Source organism: Myotis brandtii, unplaced genomic scaffold, assembly GCF_000412655.1.
Source record: "Myotis brandtii unplaced genomic scaffold, ASM41265v1 scaffold246, whole genome shotgun sequence".
Taxonomy (NCBI): Eukaryota; Metazoa; Chordata; class Mammalia; order Chiroptera; family Vespertilionidae; genus Myotis; species Myotis brandtii.
The window spans coordinates 75,646-94,332 of NW_005359310.1; the positions used below are offsets into that span (position 1 = coordinate 75,646).

The 18,687-nt window shown below is 63.6% G+C and overlaps 1 protein-coding gene across 9 annotated transcripts in view; it reads right to left on the reverse strand.

The window, feature by feature from the left end:
* Positions 1–16,514, reverse strand: part of ALS2CL (ALS2 C-terminal like) — a 17,682-nt gene extending 1,168 nt beyond the window's left edge. Inside the window, exons 1-26 of one of the 9 annotated variants that reach the window (XM_014540513.1) lie at positions 16,436–16,514; positions 16,222–16,332; positions 15,243–15,366; positions 14,445–14,637; positions 13,816–13,881; positions 13,218–13,383; positions 12,617–12,748; positions 11,900–12,019; positions 11,458–11,516; positions 11,258–11,324; positions 10,623–10,819; positions 10,031–10,096; positions 9,568–9,666; positions 9,311–9,472; positions 8,509–8,620; positions 7,011–7,088; positions 4,860–4,987; positions 4,123–4,287; positions 3,926–4,022; positions 3,579–3,736; positions 3,040–3,108; positions 1,982–2,155; positions 1,008–1,050; positions 446–449; positions 249–292; positions 17–166 (exon numbers count right to left, since the gene is read on the reverse strand). In XM_014540513.1, the coding sequence (XP_014395999.1) occupies positions 17–166; positions 249–292; positions 446–449; positions 1,008–1,050; positions 1,982–2,155; positions 3,040–3,108; positions 3,579–3,736; positions 3,926–4,022; positions 4,123–4,287; positions 4,860–4,987; positions 7,011–7,088; positions 8,509–8,620; positions 9,311–9,472; positions 9,568–9,666; positions 10,031–10,096; positions 10,623–10,819; positions 11,258–11,324; positions 11,458–11,516; positions 11,900–12,019; positions 12,617–12,748; positions 13,218–13,383; positions 13,816–13,881; positions 14,445–14,637; positions 15,243–15,345 (2,652 nt within the window). In that variant the 5' untranslated portion in view covers positions 15,346–15,366; positions 16,222–16,332; positions 16,436–16,514. Of the gene's footprint in view, positions 1–16; positions 167–248; positions 293–445; positions 450–1,007; positions 1,078–1,981; positions 2,156–3,039; positions 3,109–3,578; positions 3,737–3,925; positions 4,023–4,122; positions 4,288–4,859; positions 4,988–7,010; positions 7,089–8,508; positions 8,621–9,310; positions 9,473–9,567; positions 9,667–10,030; positions 10,097–10,622; positions 10,820–11,257; positions 11,325–11,457; positions 11,517–11,899; positions 12,020–12,616; positions 12,749–13,217; positions 13,384–13,815; positions 13,882–14,444; positions 14,638–15,242; positions 15,367–16,221; positions 16,333–16,435 lie in introns of all 9 variants that reach the window. The other 8 variants (XM_014540511.1, XM_005867193.2, XM_014540509.1 and 5 more) reach the window with 8 other exon arrangements.
* Positions 16,515–18,687: the final 2,173 nt, after the last annotated feature.

Genomic DNA, 18,687 nt, shown 5'->3' on the forward strand with positions numbered 1-18,687 from the left:
TCCGCAGGCGGCTCACCGGGCGCGCGACACCACGTAGATGAGCAGCGGCAGCAGGTCGTCCATGGGCAGCTTGTGCTCCTGGCCCAGCGCCTGGGACACCGTGGCCTCGATCTCTTCGTATGTCCTCTCCAGCGCCTCCTGCTTCTCCCGGGGGTCCACTGTGGTGCTGCAGATCAAGGCCCCGGTTCAGTCCCAACGGGGCCCCACCACGCCCGCCTCCCTCCACCCTCCCCAGGGCCCGGACTCACATGATCTTCTGCAGACACTCGGTGGCAGACACCAGGGAGTGTCTCTGTGGGGCGGGGGGAGCAGCTGGTGAGGCCCAGTACCCCAGCTCTGTCGCGTCCCCTCCCTGGCCACCCACCCATCCCCATCAGTGGCTTCAGCACAGCCCTGCCCAGAGGGTTGAGGGCACGGGACAGCTCTGCTGTGAGCCTCAACTTACTCAGCTGTAAAATGGGGGAAATGGTTGGCAGGAGGTTGGGAGGATCAAAATGGACAAAGAAGATAATAATCGTAACAGCCTGGGCCGCTGGCTGTGCCCAGTTCCTATGGCCTATGTCAGTGGCTCTCAACCCCAATTCCTGATCCTCCCTGCGTTTCCGACCGTAGGTCTGGGGGCCCAAGAATCTGCTTTTCTAGCAGGTGCTCAGAGGCTGCTGCTGCCTGGGGAGGGCCAGCCCACTTCCCCCGCAGCCAGCACTGCAGCCGACGAGGAAAACGGAGGCACAGAGATCAGACCCTGGGCCCACGGCAACAGAACCATGAAAAGGTGGATCCTGGGTCCGAGCCTGGTCACTGTGGGCCATCAGCTGCACCCTCACCCCCAGGGAAGTCAGAACCACCGGGGAAGCCTGGCGTCCCCTCCTCACCCCTCCGCCCCTCCTCGGCCTCTGCAGCCTCTGACCAGCAGCCTGAGGCAGAAGCCGGGAAGCTGGCGCAAACCTGGGGTTAAGCTCGGGGTACAGGCCCCCCTCCCTGGGCAGGTACAAGGCCTGCTCTCTCACCTGATTGGTCGTCAGCGTGAGGTCCTCTCGGGGCCACAGGTGCCTAAAATTTAAAAAACGCAACAGGACGCTTTGCCAAGAGGAGGGGGCAGGGTCTGCGGTCAGAGGGCAAATTCCCTGTGTCCCCAGCAGGGCCGAGTGCAGACAGGGGCCCCCATGGCAGCCCCGCGCGCGTGTGCAGCCCAGGGCAGGGAGAGGCTGAGCGACTCCTGGAGAAGGGAGGCCGCCCTCCGGCCCAGCACAAAGGCGACTTGGCAGCTGGAGGGCGTGGAGAGAGACGCCTGGGAAGCCAGCGGCACCTGGTCTCTGGGCTGGTGACTGGTCAGATGCAGGAGATACTCCCCACGATGGAGGGGAGACGGGGTTTGGGGGAGCACCCTCCCTGAGTGACAAAGACCAGGCGTGGGAGCGGCGTCCTTGCCCTCATCCCTCCGAGTACCCGTGTCGGGGGGGGGGGATGCTGAGGAGAAAGGTGTTGTGGGTAGAGGGAGGCCCTGCTCTGCCCCTGGAAGGTGCTCGGTTTCCCCTTGAGGATCTCCCCGCCCCTCTCAGTCCAAGAGCCAGGAGCAGGCGAGCTTGCCCAGCCCCGGTGTAGACCCCGAGGTGGCCCTGGCCACTCTGGGCACAGCCAGCCTTCGGGGAGCACTCAGGCCCAGGCCAAGCCAGTGAGGGACGCGGGGGGCTCTGCGGGAGCTGCTGGGCAGGGGACCCCAGCTCCCTGTGGAGACAGTGAGGGGACTGAGCTGGGAGAGGTTAAACCTGAGGGGCTGAAGCCATACTCCTCACCATAAGGGGGAGCCAGAGACAGACCAACACAGAGAGGCTGCTTCCCTGCATCGTGCGGCTGAGCACCTAGATCCAGCCACACCTGAGTCAGACACGCCCCTAACCTAGACCTTGATGGACACTCGGCCAACTAATGCCCGTTTCTCCTAAAGACAACGTGCGTGTGTGCCCTCTGCTGGGAGGCTTACTTCTGCACATCCAGGTGCTCCAGAAGCTGGATGTCGGGGAAGAGGCTCAGGTTGGCGATGCCCTGGCTGTAGAGACGGTCCTCTCTCTCGTGAAGCAGCAGGTAGAGCGTGAAGAGCTCCGAGTAGAAGCTGGGCAGCATGAGAGGCAGCACCAGTCCGTGCACCTGCCGGTTCCTGAGTGACAGTGACCAGGACAGTGTGGGGTCAGCAGGAGGGTCTGGTGCTGGTCACTACTTGAGCTGCCCTCCGAGCCCATCCTGCTCCTTGTCCCACAACAGTGTCCCCGCCTCCAGCCTCCTCCGTCCCGAGGAAGCCCTCCGCCAGCCGGTGCTCAGCCCGCACAGCAATGGCTCCGCCGCCGGCCGCTCTGTGTGCCTGGAGAGCCTGCGCCGCAAGTGGAGCAGGATTTTAATCCCATTTCACCGAAAGCCAACCGAGGCCCCGAGTGGACAGTGACTGGCAAAGCCTCAGCGGCCCTTCCAGGACAGTCCTTCCTGCCTCGTGTTCCGTGCTTCCTGGGGCTCCAGGGGAATCCCCCCCAATGCTAACCCCGCTCCCAGGCCTCCTGCAATGCAGTGGCGCGCGGCCTCTCCGATCAGCATCTCTAGGCCTGGAAGCTGATGGCAAACTGTACAGTTTGATCTCGGGGTCTGGGGGGGCAGATTTAATGACCCACGTAACTTGCTGTGTGACCTCAGACTCGGCCCCTGCCAGGACTCATTCTCCCCATCTGTGCACAGGTAGGAGGGCACCGGGGTTGCCGCCCACCTCTGAGAGGCGGGGCTGGATTAACACATTCGGACAGAGATAGTTGGGGCACTGCCCCTCCCTGGAACCGAGGTCGTGGGTCATCGCTCTGCTCATGGAACAGATCATGGGTCTTCTGACCCTGAAAGCTCTACGAACAACACTTGGTCCGAGCCTGCACTCCCAACACTTCCCCAGAATCATCCCTTCCCCAAGGGGCCCGGGAGCCAAGGTGTGAGGCCTCCCTAGACCCCAAACCTGACTGGCCCGGGGAGAGGACCCACAGACCCCAAGGGGGCCTGGGAAGCCACCTTGTCTCCACGTCTTCCTCTTCCTCCGGGGCCTCGCCCTTGCGCTGTAAGGCAACCTGCAGCAGACCCCTGCAAGCCAGCGAGAAAGGAACAGTGTGGCCGCCACCTCCCACAGAACCAGAGCTCCCCTTCCGTCACCAAGGGCGGCGGCTCCACCCCAGACCTGGGCACACAGCCTCCCAAACCTCAGGGGTGAGGGGCCTGGGAGGACAGGATGCCCGGCCGAGTCCTGGCCCCTCTGTGATGATTCTCGGGGTGCAGCTCAGCCGGGACTGGAAAGGGGGCCTGAGTCCAGGGTCGGGCTTAGCCTTCAGTGGGGTCAGGGGTCAGCCCAGGGCCTGGTCGGGCCTGGCCATCATCACTCACCCTCTGCTCCCCAGCCGCACACTGACCAGCCCACCCCCTGGTTCCTTCTCCACCCAGACCTGAGGGGGAAGCACCATCCCCGCCCCGGCTCCAGGCACAGCCGATGCTCAGAAAGGGCTGAGCCCCTCCCCTGGGCCACAGGCAGTGGCTGCCCACGTGTGCCACGGGCTCACCTGTAGGCGGCCCAGAGCTCCCGGGCGTGCTGCTTCACCTCCTCCTGGGCCAGCCCCTGCAGGTGCTTGTTGGCCCCGAAGCCTGCGTACGTGGCCTGGAAGGTCAGCATCAGCGTCCGGAGCAGCTTCCCCAGGGGGTGCAGCGAGCTGCTCAGGGCCTGCCAGTGCGTAGCAACGGAGAGATGCTCAGGGCCGGGGCCTGGAGCCCAGCGGGCCCGACGAGACCCCCAAGACTGTGCCCATTGCATCCCTGGGACACTGAGGCCCTCTGAGGAGAAGGGGCCCACACCTGGCCCCTCGGTCGGCACCAGGGGCCGTGAGAAGGTCTCCCAGCCCCCGGGCCTCACCTTCCGGAGACACTGCTGCAGGGCCTCGGGCTCCCGGTGCTGTGCCACCTCCTCCAGGATGTCTTCCATTCTGCCCACACTGTCGTCCAGCGGGGTCCTGGGCACCATGCACATGTCCTCAGCCACACCCAGCCCAGGTCCACCCCCTCCAGGAAGCCTTCTGGGTGTCCCCGTGGGTGCGTGTGCACTGGGCTCACCTCTCACAGCACAGGTACTCCTGGGACTCGCGCAGGCTCTGCACATGGAAGCCCAACAGCGCCTCCTGCAGGTCCCCAGGGCAGCCGGCACGCACGAAGTCCCGGAAGGGGCCGTAGACACCCTGCCAGCGGCTCTCCACAGGGAAGGCGCCCAGGCCCAGTTGCCTGCGATGAAGGCGTGGGAGTGCAGGGGGAGAAATGGAGCTGTGGTGGGCAGGACCCTGTCCAGCCCCTGGAGAGTGGGGATAGCCAGCCTGGCCCAGAGTCAAGGCCGCACACTGACCAGCCCACCCCCTGGTTCCTTCTCCACCCAGATCTAAGGGGGAAGCACCCCCTGCCCTGGCTCCAGCAAGTTTCCTTCTTCACCTTGGCTGCCGGGGAACTCAGAGCTCGACGACTGCTCAACCATAACTGTAAGGCCTATCTGCATCTCCTTTTCTTTCCAGCTCAACTCACACTTTTGTTTTCTATTTTATTCTTGTTTTTGTTTGTTTTGCTTTATAAACTGTTTTGTATTCTTCCTAGAAAAATAGCAAGGTCTAAGCAAAGCCTACGTGTAATATTTTTCTCCAGTTTTGTGGCACATGGAGTCATCGCCACATGGTCCTTGATTCCAAGTCTCTGAGTTAAGGGCTGTGTGCCCTGAGCTCCCTGATGAGACCTGTGCCCTTGGGGTGGAAACAGACACAGACACCCTGATAGGCTCCGAAAGCTGGGCCAGATGGCGAGGCTCTCACCTCTTGCAGGTGCTGCTTGGGTCGGGCGGGAGGGTCGCCATGTCTAGCACGCCCTGGGTGTACAGTCCCCTCTGGGCCCCGCTGCCAAAGGAGCCCTCCAGGGTGAAGCCATAGGAGGTGAGCTTGCCCTGGAAGCCGGAGAGGGAAGCAGGGATGTCTGTCTACTGTCTGTCTGTCCAGGTGCCCTTCCATCCAATCACAACAGGCCTCATGCCTGTCCATCCCGTGTGGCCTTCCCTCCACCCATTCCATCTGCCACCCAAGGGGCTCATGGTCCTCCACCCCCAGCAGCTCCCCGACCCAGGGCTGTGCCCTTCCCCCAGGATCACCTCTGAGGTAGGAGACGGGAACTGGGGAAGAGGGACTCATTTGTCATCTATTTTCTCCATAGAATATAGGAATGGCAAACTGGTTCCCAGTGAAATGCCAATTCTGATCAGTTGGCTGTGATGCCTGTGCACACTCTTGATAGGATCAAGAGGCCAATCGCTGTCATACTGGCTCAGAGTCTGTGGTGCATGTGAGATGAGAGAGGCCCCAGACAATCACTTCCCAAAGGGCTCTATGTGAATTGAAGGAAAGCAAGGCAAGATGTCTTTGGTGGAGAAGCTGCTTATGGCCCCATGCCTTCTCTGGGCTCCAGCTTGTGGCAGAGTGGAGTGGGCCAGTCTCACTTAGGGGTACAGTCAATGGCAGAAGCAGGCGGCAGCTGCAGTCAGAATGTCTTCACTTCTCCACTCTACTGTGAGCACAATCAGCTCCACAGCAAAACTCCAGGAATCTGCTGAGTTGCTCCAACTTGTTCTAGGCAGCAACTTCATTACTTCACCTGGCAATGTAGCATTATTTCTCTTGTTCCATACCAGTGGTTTCCCATGCTGATCTCCTTAAGCCAGGTTGCACAACAAAATCAAAACGGGCCCCTCAGGACACCACTGCCTCTGCTGGGTCAGCTGGGGCAGGAAGACCCCGGGGCACCTGCCCGAGGCACTGGAGATGTTGGTGGAGGGTGGATCCCAACCAGGAGACAGGCAGAGGACGCAGCCAGCGGGCCCCAGCACGGGCCCCAGTCCTCCACCCCCAGCAGCTCCCCCACCCAGGGCTATGCCCTTCCCCCAGGGTCACTTCTGAGGTAGGAGATGGGAAATGGGGAAGAGGGAGGAGCAGCTGCCAAGATGGCTGGGGGTAGAGAAAGGAAGGACTACTCTCTAATTTTTAGATAAACCAGCCGTTCCACCCTTCCTAAGCTGATCCATGGTGTGATCATTTGTCATCTATTTTCTCCATAGAATATAGGAATGGCAAACTGGTTCCCAGTGAAATGCCAATTCTGATCAGTTGGCTGTGATGCCTGTGCACACTCTTGATAGGATCAAGAGGCCAATCGCTGTCATACTGGCTCAGAGTCTGTGGTGCATGTGAGATGAGAGAGGCCCCAGACAATCACTTCCCAAAGGGCTCTATGTGAATTGAAGGAAAGCAAGGCAAGATGTCTTTGGTGGAGAAGCTGCTTATGGCCCCATGCCTTCTCTGGGCTCCAGCTTGTGGCAGAGTGGAGTGGGCCAGTCTCACTTAGGGGTACAGTCAATGGCAGAAGCAGGCGGCAGCTGCAGTCAGAATGTCTTCACTTCTCCACTCTACTGTGAGCACAATCAGCTCCACAGCAAAACTCCAGGAATCTGCTGAGTTGCTCCAACTTGTTCTAGGCAGCAACTTCATTACTTCACCTGGCAATGTAGCATTATTTCTCTTGTTCCATACCAGTGGTTTCCCATGCTGATCTCCTTAAGCCAGGTTGCACAACAAAATCAAAACGGGCCCCTCAGGACACCACTGCCTCTGCTGGGTCAGCTGGGGCAGGAAGACCCCGGGGCACCTGCCCGAGGCACTGGAGATGTTGGTGGAGGGTGGATCCCAACCAGGAGACAGGCAGAGGACGCAGCCAGCGGGCCCCAGCACGGGCCCACCCTCCCTTCTCACGCCCACCAGGATCACACCACACCCCACAGAAGGAGGGTCCTGGTAAGCAGGGCGGATGGGAGAGGCCCTTCCCTGCCTTCTCCACCCACTGCCTGCAGCCTCAGGCCTGGGTCCCAGGGGGAGGTTCAGACTCCAGTCCTGGCCTTGGCAGGGAGGGGAGTTGGCCCTCACTTTCCCCAGGAGGGTCAGGTCCCTGGTGAAGGTGCCCTCGTACAAAGAGTCGTCTTCAGAGAGGAGGGTCCCTGGGCCCTAGGGAGGGAAGCCAGCAAGAGGGTCAGGGTCAGAAGGGCCAGGAGACATGGGGAGGCGGAAGTAGGAAAGGGGAGTGGCATTGACTCGCGGGGAGCAGGGTCCTGACCCTGTCACACCTCCCGGGACTGTGCTGGGTGGGATGCCAGCCCTCGGCCTGTGCACCGCACATGAGCCCCCTGGACCTCATCCCGGTCACCCTGGACACCACCCTGGGCTGGCTCCTCCTCCCAGGGCCTCTCTCAGGAAGCCTCCTGGGGAGCCCCCCTCCGCCCCCTGGCTCAGGAAGTACTATGCTTCTCCTGAACCCCCCCACTTCCTGCCACTGACTCGGGCAGGGGACGGTGGAACGGATCCCGGGGAGCCTGCAGCCAAGTGGGACACTATTTCTGTTCCTATTTCTGCATCTAGTTTATGCGCCCACTCTCGTCTTTCCCTCCTTCAATCCTCTCCAGATCAAGGTGCAGCATGAACAAACAAACATAACAGCAACAACGCCTGGGGCCCTGGGGTGCTGGCGGGGTGGGAGCTGGTGCGGGTGGGAGCTGGCAGGGTGGGAGCTGGCGGGGTGTGGGTGCTGGCGGGGTGGGAGCGGGCAGGGTGGGAGCTGGCGGGGTGGGAGCGGGCAGGGTGGGAGCTGGCGGGGTGGGAGCGGGCAGGGTGGGAGCTGGCGGGGTGGGAGCGGGCAGGGTGGGAGCTGGCGGGGTGGGAGCGGGCAGGGTGGGAGCTGGCGGGGTGGGAGCGGGCAGGGTGGGAGCTGGCGGGGTGGGAGCGGGCAGGGTGGGAGCTGGCGGGGTGGGAGCGGGCAGGGTGGGAGCTGGCGGGGTGGGAGCGGGCAGGGTGGGAGCTGGCGGGGTGGGAGCGGGCAGGGTGGGAGCTGGCGGGGTGGGAGCGGGCAGGGTGGGAGCTGGCGGGGGGCCCGGCTCAGGGCCTCGGGTCTGAGTCTCAGCCCTGCCACTCAGCGGGATGTGACAGTGGGCAGTTCTCTGACGCCCCTGAGCCTCACGTGAGTCATCCCTACACGAGGGACAATGATGGGGCCACGAGGCCACTGGGGGATCCCACGAGATTGTGCTGGGAGCCGAGTCCAGAGCTGGGCGTCCGGTTAGGGGCCCACGAATGTTGGCATCGCCGCGGCCCTGCCCTGCACTCTTACTGCCTGTCTGAGTCTTTGCCATGAGCAAGTGACCTGAATTGCTGGTGGGTAAACCGAGGCTGGGAGGGCCAGGGACTCGGCCAAGGCCAGGGGCGGGGGTGCAGGACTGGCATCCTGCCCGGCACCCAGGAACCCAGCTTCCCTCCTCACCCACCTCTGACCACCTCAGCGGGGCCTCAGGTCCCGGAGCAGGGGCTGCACTCAGCCCCAGTGCAGAGAGAAGGGAGCTCAGGACACAGGACACACGGGGGTCACTCCACTCACCACCATCTTGTCTGCCTGGAAGGTCCCCTGGTAGCAGACGCCTGCCTGGGTGACAATGAGCCCCGGGCCGTGGCGCTGGTCCGCCTGCCACATGCCAATGTAGCGCTCACCCCTGGGGAGGAGGGAGGTGGCCAGAGTTGAATGAGAATCGTTCCCATGTACCTTCTGTGTGTTCTGGTGTGTGTGTGTGTAGGGGGTGATCACCGGGGTGGGGGGTGGGATGGAGGCAGATGAGCAATGACATCACCTGAATCCATTCAACTCAGACACCAGGCAGGTGAAGTCAGAACCCCCAAGAGGGTGGAGGAAGGAGAGAGCCTGCCTGGGGGAGGGCATCTTGGCAGGCTTCCCGGGGGAGGCGGCAGGCAGGGCAGATGGAGTGGGTGCCATTCAGGCATGTGCAGGGCCATGGAGGGCGGGGGTGCACCGGATATACAGGGATGGTCAGTGTCCATTAGGTGGAAGGGCACACCGGCGTCACCGCGGGAACAAGGTCAAAGGCGAAGCCTCAAATGCCAGGCTGGGGACCCTGAGCCTGGTGTCAGCCCAGAGGGCCTGGAGGGGCCCGATCCTCAGATGGGGCCAAGCCAGGGGGTCAGAGCTCCTTCCAGACGGCACCAGGGGCCAGAGTAGCTTCCGGAGCCGGAGACAGCCAAGGGAGGGGAGGGGAGGGAGGACCGGAGACTCGGGATAAACAGAACGGACTTCCCATGACAGGAAGCCTGTGGCTGAGGCTCGGTGGTCCGTGAGGGTTTTCTCTGCCCCCTCCCCCCGCATCCTGGGGAGGCCGCGGAGCATGCACCTGTCGCCGTCCTCCTGGATCCCGTAGCCACTCCTCTGGCCCCTCTCCCAGTGGCCCGTGTACTTGCAGGGATGAGGGTCCTGCCGGGTACTCTCGAGGACCCCAAAACCGTGCCGCAGGCCTGCCTGGAAGTAGCCCTTGTACTCCTCGCCAGTGCCATACCTGCAGAGGGCACATCGGGTGGTCCCGCCTCCCAGAGCTCGGCCCAGGGGCGTCCCTGGACCGGGAGCCCACCCGCCTCGGGCCAGGTCACTTACTCACAGATGCCGTAGCCGCACATGCTGCCTTCCCGCCAGTGGCACTTGTAACAGTCGAACTTGTCCTCAGAGGCCTGGGGCACCAGGCAGACGCCAAAGCTGCCAGCGTGGGTGGGCGGAGGGAGTCGGCACAGGGCCGCCCTGACCCAAAACCCCCCTTCATACCCTCCAGGCCACCCAGGAGTGGCCTTGCCTCCAGGGAGTCTCACAGGTGCTCAGCCATCTCCTTCCCAGGGGCCCCTCTCAGGACACCCCCACCTGCCCCATGCACCCTGGGAGCGCCTTTTGGCCCTGGGCCACTCCCCCATGGTGCCCGCTGCAGGGCCTCGGCTTCCCTTTTGTACAAAGACAGGAGCTGGGCCGTCTGGGTTTGGGAATCTAGGATGGGGCCAGGCTGTGATGTGGGCAGGGGCACGAACCCTTCTCCTGCCCACACACGCTCCCGCATGGGCCCCAGCCTTACCCGTGCTCCAGGCCCTGGCAGAAGCTGCCCACGTGGTTCTGCCCATCTGGCCACTTCAGGGTTCCCCTGGAACACAGGCGAGGCCAGGGGGTCAAGCCCAGCCGACCCATCCTCCATCACACACGGGCGCCCAGCCGGCCCTGCCGCCGGCTCTCAGAGGCCCAGGTTCCCTTCGAACTGGGCCCCACCACCCTCCTCTCGAGCTCATGGCCCACAGGCTGTTAGCCCTTCTCTAGGCCTGCACTCGTGCTCGAGCGCCTGGTAAGGACAGAGGAAGACAGGATGTGTGCAAACACCGCCTCCTCCGCCACACGATGCTACGACATGAGGACTGTTCTCCCGCCGCCGGGGACAGAAGGCCACTGCAGGGCGGCCACCGGGCGTCTGCCCCACGCTCGTGTGTCAGCAACACTGACTTACGTGTCACAGACCTACTACGGGCCAGTCCTGTCCAATGGGACTTACGGGAAACCCTGGGGTCAAGCAGAACTGACCAACTGAGCACGGGAACAAGAGCCTTGGGTTCCGTCCCGAGGAATGGGGTCCATGTGGGTCCTGCCCGCCCCTCTGACCCGGGAGCCCGGTCACTCACTTGCCGTGGGGCCTGCCCCGGCACCACTCGCCCTCGTAAGTGGCCTGGCAGAGCCGACCCTCTGCCCGGAAGGTGTACGCCCCGGAGCGGCAGGTGGGGGTCTCGCAGGACACCAGGCCCGCCCCCAGCACGGGGAAGTCTTTCTTCCCACGCAGGGCCTGGCACACGGCCTGGGTGACCATGTGCCGCCAGACCACCTGATGGGACAGAAACACAGGACAGGTCGCGTCGCTGGAGGCAGCCTGCTAGGGAGCCTTCTGGGGTCACCCCAGCACGACCCTCTCCACCCCCCCACCTCCAACCCTGTCTACCACTTGGAGGAATCTCCAACCACTCCACGCTGCACCGGAGGGCCCTCCTTCCACACCTGAGCTCCCTGTCCGCAGTTCCAGGGCCTGCCCAGGGGTGGGGGCAGGCAAAACCACCAGCTCTGGCTCCACAGAGAAAAATACCTGCCTCCATGGCATTCTGATGCTTGACCCCAGGCTGACCCCTGACCTCCTCTGACCATGACCCCAGAGGCCTGACTCACCCACGGAGCCTCAGGTTGTATACCTGTGCCCTCCCCTCCCTTCCTGTCTCCTTCCCTCACTCCCTGGGCCCCACCCCCCAGTTCATAGTTCACCCACACTCACCAGGTCCTGGGGGCTCTTCGAGCCAAAAAAGAACTCTTCCTCCGGAGTGAGCAGGTGGACCGCGCACCTAGAAGGACGGAGTGGCGAATAGGCCCGCTCTGTCCAGGGGGCTGGGGGGCCCCCGTCAGAGACTTGGGGTACAGGCAGGTCATAGGGTAGAGGAGGGGAGGCGTAGGGTGTCGCTGGAGGAGGCTGCTCACCCGTCCTGCTCAGGATCCACCCACACCAACTTCAGGTCGAAGGTGTGGACACTGTGACCCTGGAAGACAGGACACGGTGTCATCCAGAGCCCAGACCAGACGCTCACCTCCTCCTCCGGGGCCCGCGCACCAGCCTGCAGGGCGGGCACACTCCGTGTCCCCAGCCTGCTCGTCCCACCGGCCCAGCCGAGACCTCACTACCCCTACCTGTCCCCGCCTCCAGGGGGGCCCCTTCCCAGCCCAGGCCCGGCCCCCCAATCCTGCCCCGTCTCAGCCACCAGAACAGGCTTCTGAAGACGCAGCTCGGCCCCCCCAGCCCCTGCGGGACCCTCTCCACGGATCCCGTTGCCTGGGAGGAGCCCTTATTCCCACCTGCTTCTCCCTTTCCCTCTCCCCAACCAGACCCAGGCCCCACGCCCAGACCTTGGTTGGCCCCACCCACCTGCAGAAGGACGAGGACGTCATCAAAGAGCAGCGCCCGCTCTGCCCGCAGCGGGGTGACTGTCACCGGGACGTCCTGGCTGTCTTGCAAGAGGCGGCGAGCAGGGGTGCAGAGGGCATCCTGGCGAGGGGGCAGGGCTTGGGCACCCATCCTGGATGCACTAGCCACTCCCCTGCCTGCCTCCACCCCCTACCTCCCCCACCTGCTGGAGGCCCCCAGGACACATGGACACTGGTGGACAGTGACGGGCCCGAGGCTTGGGGTCATTCCCAGCCACTCCCAACAGGGCTGCACAATTTCTCTGAAGCATCACTTGGTCCTCTCCAGCTCACCTGGAGCCATGGCCCCACCCAAGCCCCTATCAACTCTCACCTGACCTCCCTCTGGCAACTCTGGCAACTCTTGCCCCCTCACCGCCCCCCCACTACCTGTTCTCCTGATTCTCTATCCTAGGCCCCAAGCCTAGCACAGGGATTGTGCCCCTGCAGGGACAGTGCGTGCCCCGGTGGGTAGGGGCACGGGGTGCAATCGCTGGGTGACATCCCAGGAGAGAGGGTCAGCTCCAGCTCTCGGCCGGTCCCAGGAGGCACTCAGCAAATGGGTGAACATGGCCGACAGAGGGACCTCACAGCCACCTGGTTCAGCCACCAGCCCGCTTCCAAATGGGGAAGCCACCCACAGGCTCCTTCCCTGACGGCCCTCGGGCCACACCCTCACCCGCAGCCGGCTGCTCAGGGTGTGCCAGAGGGCCTGCGTGGCCTCGGCCTGGTCCAGCGCCTGCTTCATGAAGGACTGGAGGTCCCCAAAGAGGGTGGCCGCGTGCACCACCAGCTCCCGGGCGGGGTGACACTGCAGGGGACAGAGCAGCCAGGCAGGGCCTTTCAGAACCTTCTCTGCCCCCACCACCCCCTCCCCCAGGGCTGCCCGGCTCTGGCCTGCGTCTCAGCCCCAGTGCACCCTTCTCCCCACAGCTCCTGGGGGCATGGCCGGCTCACGGGTCTCACAGGGAAGCAGGACGTTCCAGGCCGCCCAGCTGGGCCTGGGCCCTGGGCCCTCACACCCAGTATATGATTCCTCGTCTGCGCCCTGGGTCTCTGCCAGCTCCGCCAGGGCAGGGCCAAGAACCTCAGATGAGCCCTGGACAGACACATGTCCCTTCACCCGCCTCAGAACAGGGCCACGTCCCCAAAGCCTGGCCAGGTCCTTCTCAAACCAGGGTCCCTGAGTCCCGCAGGTGTCCCGAGCCAGGGCCCTGTGTCTGCCCAGCTCAGCCCCCCACAGGCCGCAGGCTGGTGAGGCACCTGGCCCTGCCACTCACCTCCCCGATGGTGTCCCGCAGGCTCAGCAGGAGGAGCGCGTACTTCTGCACGTGATGGGTGAGCGGCTGGCGCAGGGCCTGGACCAGCGCGGTGCCCATCGAGCCCTTGGGACTCACGCCCCACAGGAGCTGCCGCAGGTCCTTCCGCTGGTCCCGCCAGTACCTGCTGAGAGGGGAGGCCCCGCACCGCCGTCACTCCTCCATCCCACACCCACCACCATCGCCTCCCTGCCCTGGCGAACCCCCCGGCTCCCAGCACCTGTCCCCAGCCGCCAACCCTCTCCCCCAGCCGGTACAGGCAGAGCCTGAGTGGCCCCTGGAGATGTGGTGGCAACAGCTCAGCGTTTCAGTGGGTGGTGAGCACCACCATCACCCAGGTAGGCGTGTCCCCTCCCTGCCCCAGGGTCGCCCCTGGCTCTGGATCCCTGGCAGCTGCTCGCTAGGTTTGCCTCCCTCTTCCTGTAGATCAGTGAGGAGCTGTCCGAGCCAGGAGAGCTCAGGCTGAGTCATGGGCCCTGACGCTCACTGCTCTGGGGCAGAGCTTCCCCCCACTTCCTTCCCAGGTGCCCCACCGGAGGCCACCGCAGCACCAGCTCACCTCCTCTGCTTCGCTGCCTTCTGAAAGGCCTGCACCACCACACAGCTCGTGTAGGACTCGATGTACCTGCAGACAGGACAGGGGCACCCTGCAGGCCCGGCCCCTGCCCTTCTGGGATCCCCAGATCCCACCCTGAGTGGCTGCAGCTCTGAGGGCCTAGACCAGCCGTGGGCAAACTACAGCCCGCGGGCCGGATCCAGCCCGTTTGAAATGAATAAAACTAAAAAAAAAGACCGTACCCTTTTATGTAATGCTGTTTACTTTGAATTTATATTAGTTCACACAAACACTCCATCCGTGCTTTTGTTCCGGCCCTCCGGTCCAGTTTAAGAACCCATTGTGGCCCTCGAGTCAAAATGTTTGCCCACCCCTGGCCTAGACAGTGGCCTGGCTCTAGGCACAGGCGACCTGGGGCCCTGACCATTCTAACTCACCAACGCTTCCTTCCCAGGGAGCCCCCGGCTCAGGCCTGGGGTATCTGAGCCTGCGCAAGCCTAGTGCCTGAGCCCACGAAGGCCAACCCTGTGAGCCTACTCCACTGAGCCCCACCCCAGGCTCAACCCAACCCCTTGCCCCAGCCCTGACCCAGGTAGGCATGGTGGCCCTGACACCCGTCCTCGCTGTCTTACTCCATGTGGACCTGCAGGACATGATCGGCTTCGAGCAGCAGCAGCAGGGACTCGAGGCCGATGGCATCCGGGTGGCGCAGCCGCTCCCGCAGCGCGCGCAGGCTCCTCTCCGTCACCTCCCACAGCTGCTGGGCGCACCCGTGCAGTTGCTGCAGGAGCCGCAGGCACTCTCTGCCCTGGGGGTCCGAGGGCTCTGGGGGGCACACCCACACAGTGAGGGGGGACAGGGAGCCCACAGAGGCCCCAGGGTCACCTGAGGGCCAGCGGCACCCCACAGCCCTGGAGCTGCAGCCAGGGTCCTGCATCCCTGGGGACCTGGGAGAGGATGGGGAGCCAATATGCCCCCTTGAGCTCAGCAGAGGACCAGCAGGCTCATCTTGAGGTGTGACCACAAGTACTTCCTCACCAAACAGGACGGCACCGCTGACCCAGGGGCACCGGGTACACTAACACCCCTCGGTCTTCCGTAGGGGACTGCAGGTGCGGACACAGCCCCCACGAGGAAGGCACCTGCCCCAGATCACTTCACAGTGAGACCCAAGTCACGCCCTGAGGGACAGCGAGATGAGAATGCAGCCTGCGCCCTGGAAGAGGTGAATTTCATCTCGAGGCACAGCTGGATCTGAACTAGGATGGGGATCACGGTCTGGCCCCTTAGGGTCCCTCTAAGGAGCAGCCAGCTGCTGGGGGCCAGGACCCCAGTCCCCTCAAGCTGCAGCTCAGAGGCCCAACCAGGTGAAACTCCTGCCCCCAGGACAGTTCCTGTGTCCCCACCTCCCCCTGGAGAATGGGACGCACCAGCCGTGAGCAGCGGCTGGAGAACGCGGTTGCTGATCCGGGCGAGGGTGGCCGAGAAGACTTCCTCCAGCTGCAGCAGGGCCGCCTCCTCGGGGCTGCACATGCCCGTGTGCTGGCTCAGGGCCTGCAAATGGGGCACCGAGTAGAGCAAGACAGCGCCGGGCCACAGGGTCCGTGCCGGCCCCCTCGGGCGTGCACCAGAAGCAAGCCGGTGACTCCCCCACATTGGAATGGAGCGATGAGCCCAGGTCACCTCGAAGAGAAGTTCCCAGTCTGGCCACTGCCCCCTGCCCCCTCTCTCCCCTGGGTCTGGAGAGAAGGATGTGCTGGCAGAGGAGCCGCCCAGCCTTTCCCAAGGCCATGGCTCAGGACTCCTGCACCCCACAGGCTGGCGAGCAAGGAGGCGTCTGGGGGCCTCGCAGGGTTCTGCTGGAGCCATGGAGGACAGGCAAGAATAAAAAGGCAGAGAGGCCCTGACTGGTTTGGCTCAGTGGATAGAGCGTCAGCCTGCGAACTCAAGGGTCCCAGGTTTGAATCCGGTCAAGGGCATGTACCTTGGTTGCGGGCACATCCCCAGTGTGGGGTGTGCAGGAGGCAGCTGATAGATGTTCCTCTCTCATCGATGTTTCTAACTCTCTATCCCTCTCCCTTCCTCTCTGTAAAAAATCAATAAAATATAAAAAAATAAAAATAAAAAATAAAAAGGCAGAGAGGGCACCGCCCTTCTCGAAAAAAAAAAAAAAAAAAGGCAGAGAGGAGAACCAGGCAGGCAGGTGGGGACTAAGAGAGCAAAGGCTCGTGGGCAGGAGGGCCCAGCCCTGCGGGTGGCCGTCAGAGCGCCATGGAGGACCTCAGCGGGGAGTGGTGTCCGTCAGCCCGGGGGAGGTGGACCGGGTGCAGAGGAGATGACGCCAAGCAGTGAGAGGGTGAGGTCAAGGTGGGCGGAGCCAGACACTCCAGGCACCCGCACCTGGCTTACCCTGCCAATGGGTCCTCCTGAAGGACAGGTGGGCTCGAGCCTTTGCACTTCCTGCCCTGGAGTAAGGGACCCTCCAAGCAGGTAGGGTCAGCTGGGAAGGTGGCCTCCTGCCTGAAGGGAGGGGCAGGAAGAGGCCTGGGCTCAAACCCAGCCCATAGCCAGGCCACAGCCTCCAAGTGGACACAGCCCTCTCTCACCAGACTTGGTGCCTCACCTGGCAAAGGAGGTCATATGCCCAACTCTGCCTCTCCCTGGCGCTGCCACTCCGAGACTCTGGAGTAGCTGACCTGGGGGGAGGGGGGAAGAGACGTGATTGGGGCAGCTGGTGATGGGCAGGCAGACCCCAGGGGAAAGGAGTCTCATCCCTCCCCCTCCAGCCACAGGAGCCTACAACCCCCAGGACACTGGTTCTGGGGAGAGCAGGGCAGAGCAGGGCGGGTGCCTCAGAATGTGGCCCAGGGCCCAGGCATTCCCGCCCCACCTTTCCTGCTACGGCTTCAGGAGGGCGAGGCCTTGGGAGGGGGAGGCAGGAAGGGGAAGCAGCTGGAGCCTGGCTTCAGGCTTCTCTCTCTGCCGCCTGCAAGCCCAAGGCCCCCCGGGGGGAGGGGCAAGTGGTTCCAGGTCAGCTCAGGCAGGACCAGGAGAGCCAGGCAAGGGGTCAGGGGTGCAACCCATACCTCCAGAAACGGGCGGAATGGAAAGGCCCTTTGTGGGGTGATCTCTGCACCCTCAGCTGGCAGGCAGCTGGGGTCTGAGCTGAGAGGTGGACAGTGGCTAACGGTGGAGGAAGGAGAGTGCAACCAGGATGGGAGGTGCGAACTGGGAACCAGATCAGGGCCAGCGGGGACCTGCAGTAAACAACTCGCCACGGGGAGGTCTTACCCCCCACACTCACCTGGGGGCCGGCAGCCCCACCCACACCAATGCCACACTCAGAAGAGCTCTCTGCCCCTCTCGCTCTGCCCGGCTCTCTCTGCAGCTGGGAGCTGCTCCCCTACCCTGGAGCTATGGCTATACCCCAGCTGCTCGGACCCTCTGTGGCCCCTGCCCAGCTGGCCATGCCCAGCGTCTCCACAGCCTTGCTCCTCTCTGTGCCTGTCACCTCCTCTATGAAATGGGCTCCAACAAGAGCAGAGCTTTTCAAACATTTACTCCTCCCAAAAAGATCAGCAGGTGGACGGGAGTGGCTCTGGGTTTGGGGACCTGGTCCGCAGCCTCCCTCACCTCTCAGCCCTGCCTGGGGCCCCCAAGGGGACCTCCAACCCTAGGAAACTGAGTCACGCTGTCAGGAGGAAAGGCCAGGAGGTAAGCCTGGCTGGTGAGGCCGGGGTGGGGAAGGCTGCAGTGGGGGCCGGGGGTCTGGTCTGGTGGTCCCCAGGTGCAGGATCATGGGCTGCATCCTGGAGGTGATGAGGAGTGTCAGGGCAGGGGTGAGGCCAGGCATGAGTAAGTGTGCGTGTGTGTTTGCAGGGGAGGAGGGGGTGCTGAGCTTTAACAAGCAAGGGACCCAGCAGTTGTCCTCCCCTCTCTGACCAACCCACTCTCTCTGGTCAAGGGCATGGCCCTCGCTCTCCATCCAAGTGTAAGGTTCCTTGGTGGTAGGCTGCACCTGCTATACTTATGGGGAAACTGAGGCCCACGAAGGAACAGGAGAGCCCAGATACACTCTGAAGAGCGCATACAGGAGTCAGACCCAGGCTCACCTGAGCCAAGTAGTTCTGAGCAGCCTGGCGGCTCACCTGAGCCAAGTGATTCCGAGAAGCCGGGCGACTCACCTGAGGACGCACAGCAAGTTCCCGGCCGGCCCAGCCTCCTACCTCCCCAGGCAGCCCTCATGCTCAGAAGGGGTGGAGTGAGCGCGGAACTGGCCGGTCCCGGCATGCCCAGGTGAGTCAGCTGCCTGTCCCTGTGTCAGTCTACCCAGCAGCTAGACCTGCTCCCTTCCCTGCATTGCTGGCCTCGGTCCCCGCTGGGTCCCTCTCGGGCAGGGTCACCGAGGCCTCCCCTGCCCTCTCTGGCCCCTCAGCCACACCCTGTCATGGCACCCGTTCTGGTATTTCCCGGTCTGGACAGGCAAGGAAGTGCTGCTGGCTGTGGAGGAGTGTTCCTGGGCCGCCCGGCGCCCCCCTGATCAACCTGCCAGCCCCGTGGGCGGACAGCTAGCGAGGAGCAGCCCATGGGAGGGGGCACTGGCCCTCACAGCTGACCCGCAGTCTCCACCCCGCCTCGCCCCCAGCATCCCGGCTCTGCCCCCCACCTCCCCGGTCGGTCCCAAGCTTCATGTCCTAGAGGCTCCTCCGCGCCCAGCCCGGACACAAACTTCGTAACCTCCCTTCCTCTCCCTGCCGGGCACACGCAGTCACTGGATCTTCCCAAACATGGGCTCCCGGGCCAACCACCAGGCGCCAGCCCGCGCGGTTCTCACTGCGGGCAACACCCGGCGGCGTCACCTCCTCCAGGCGGCCT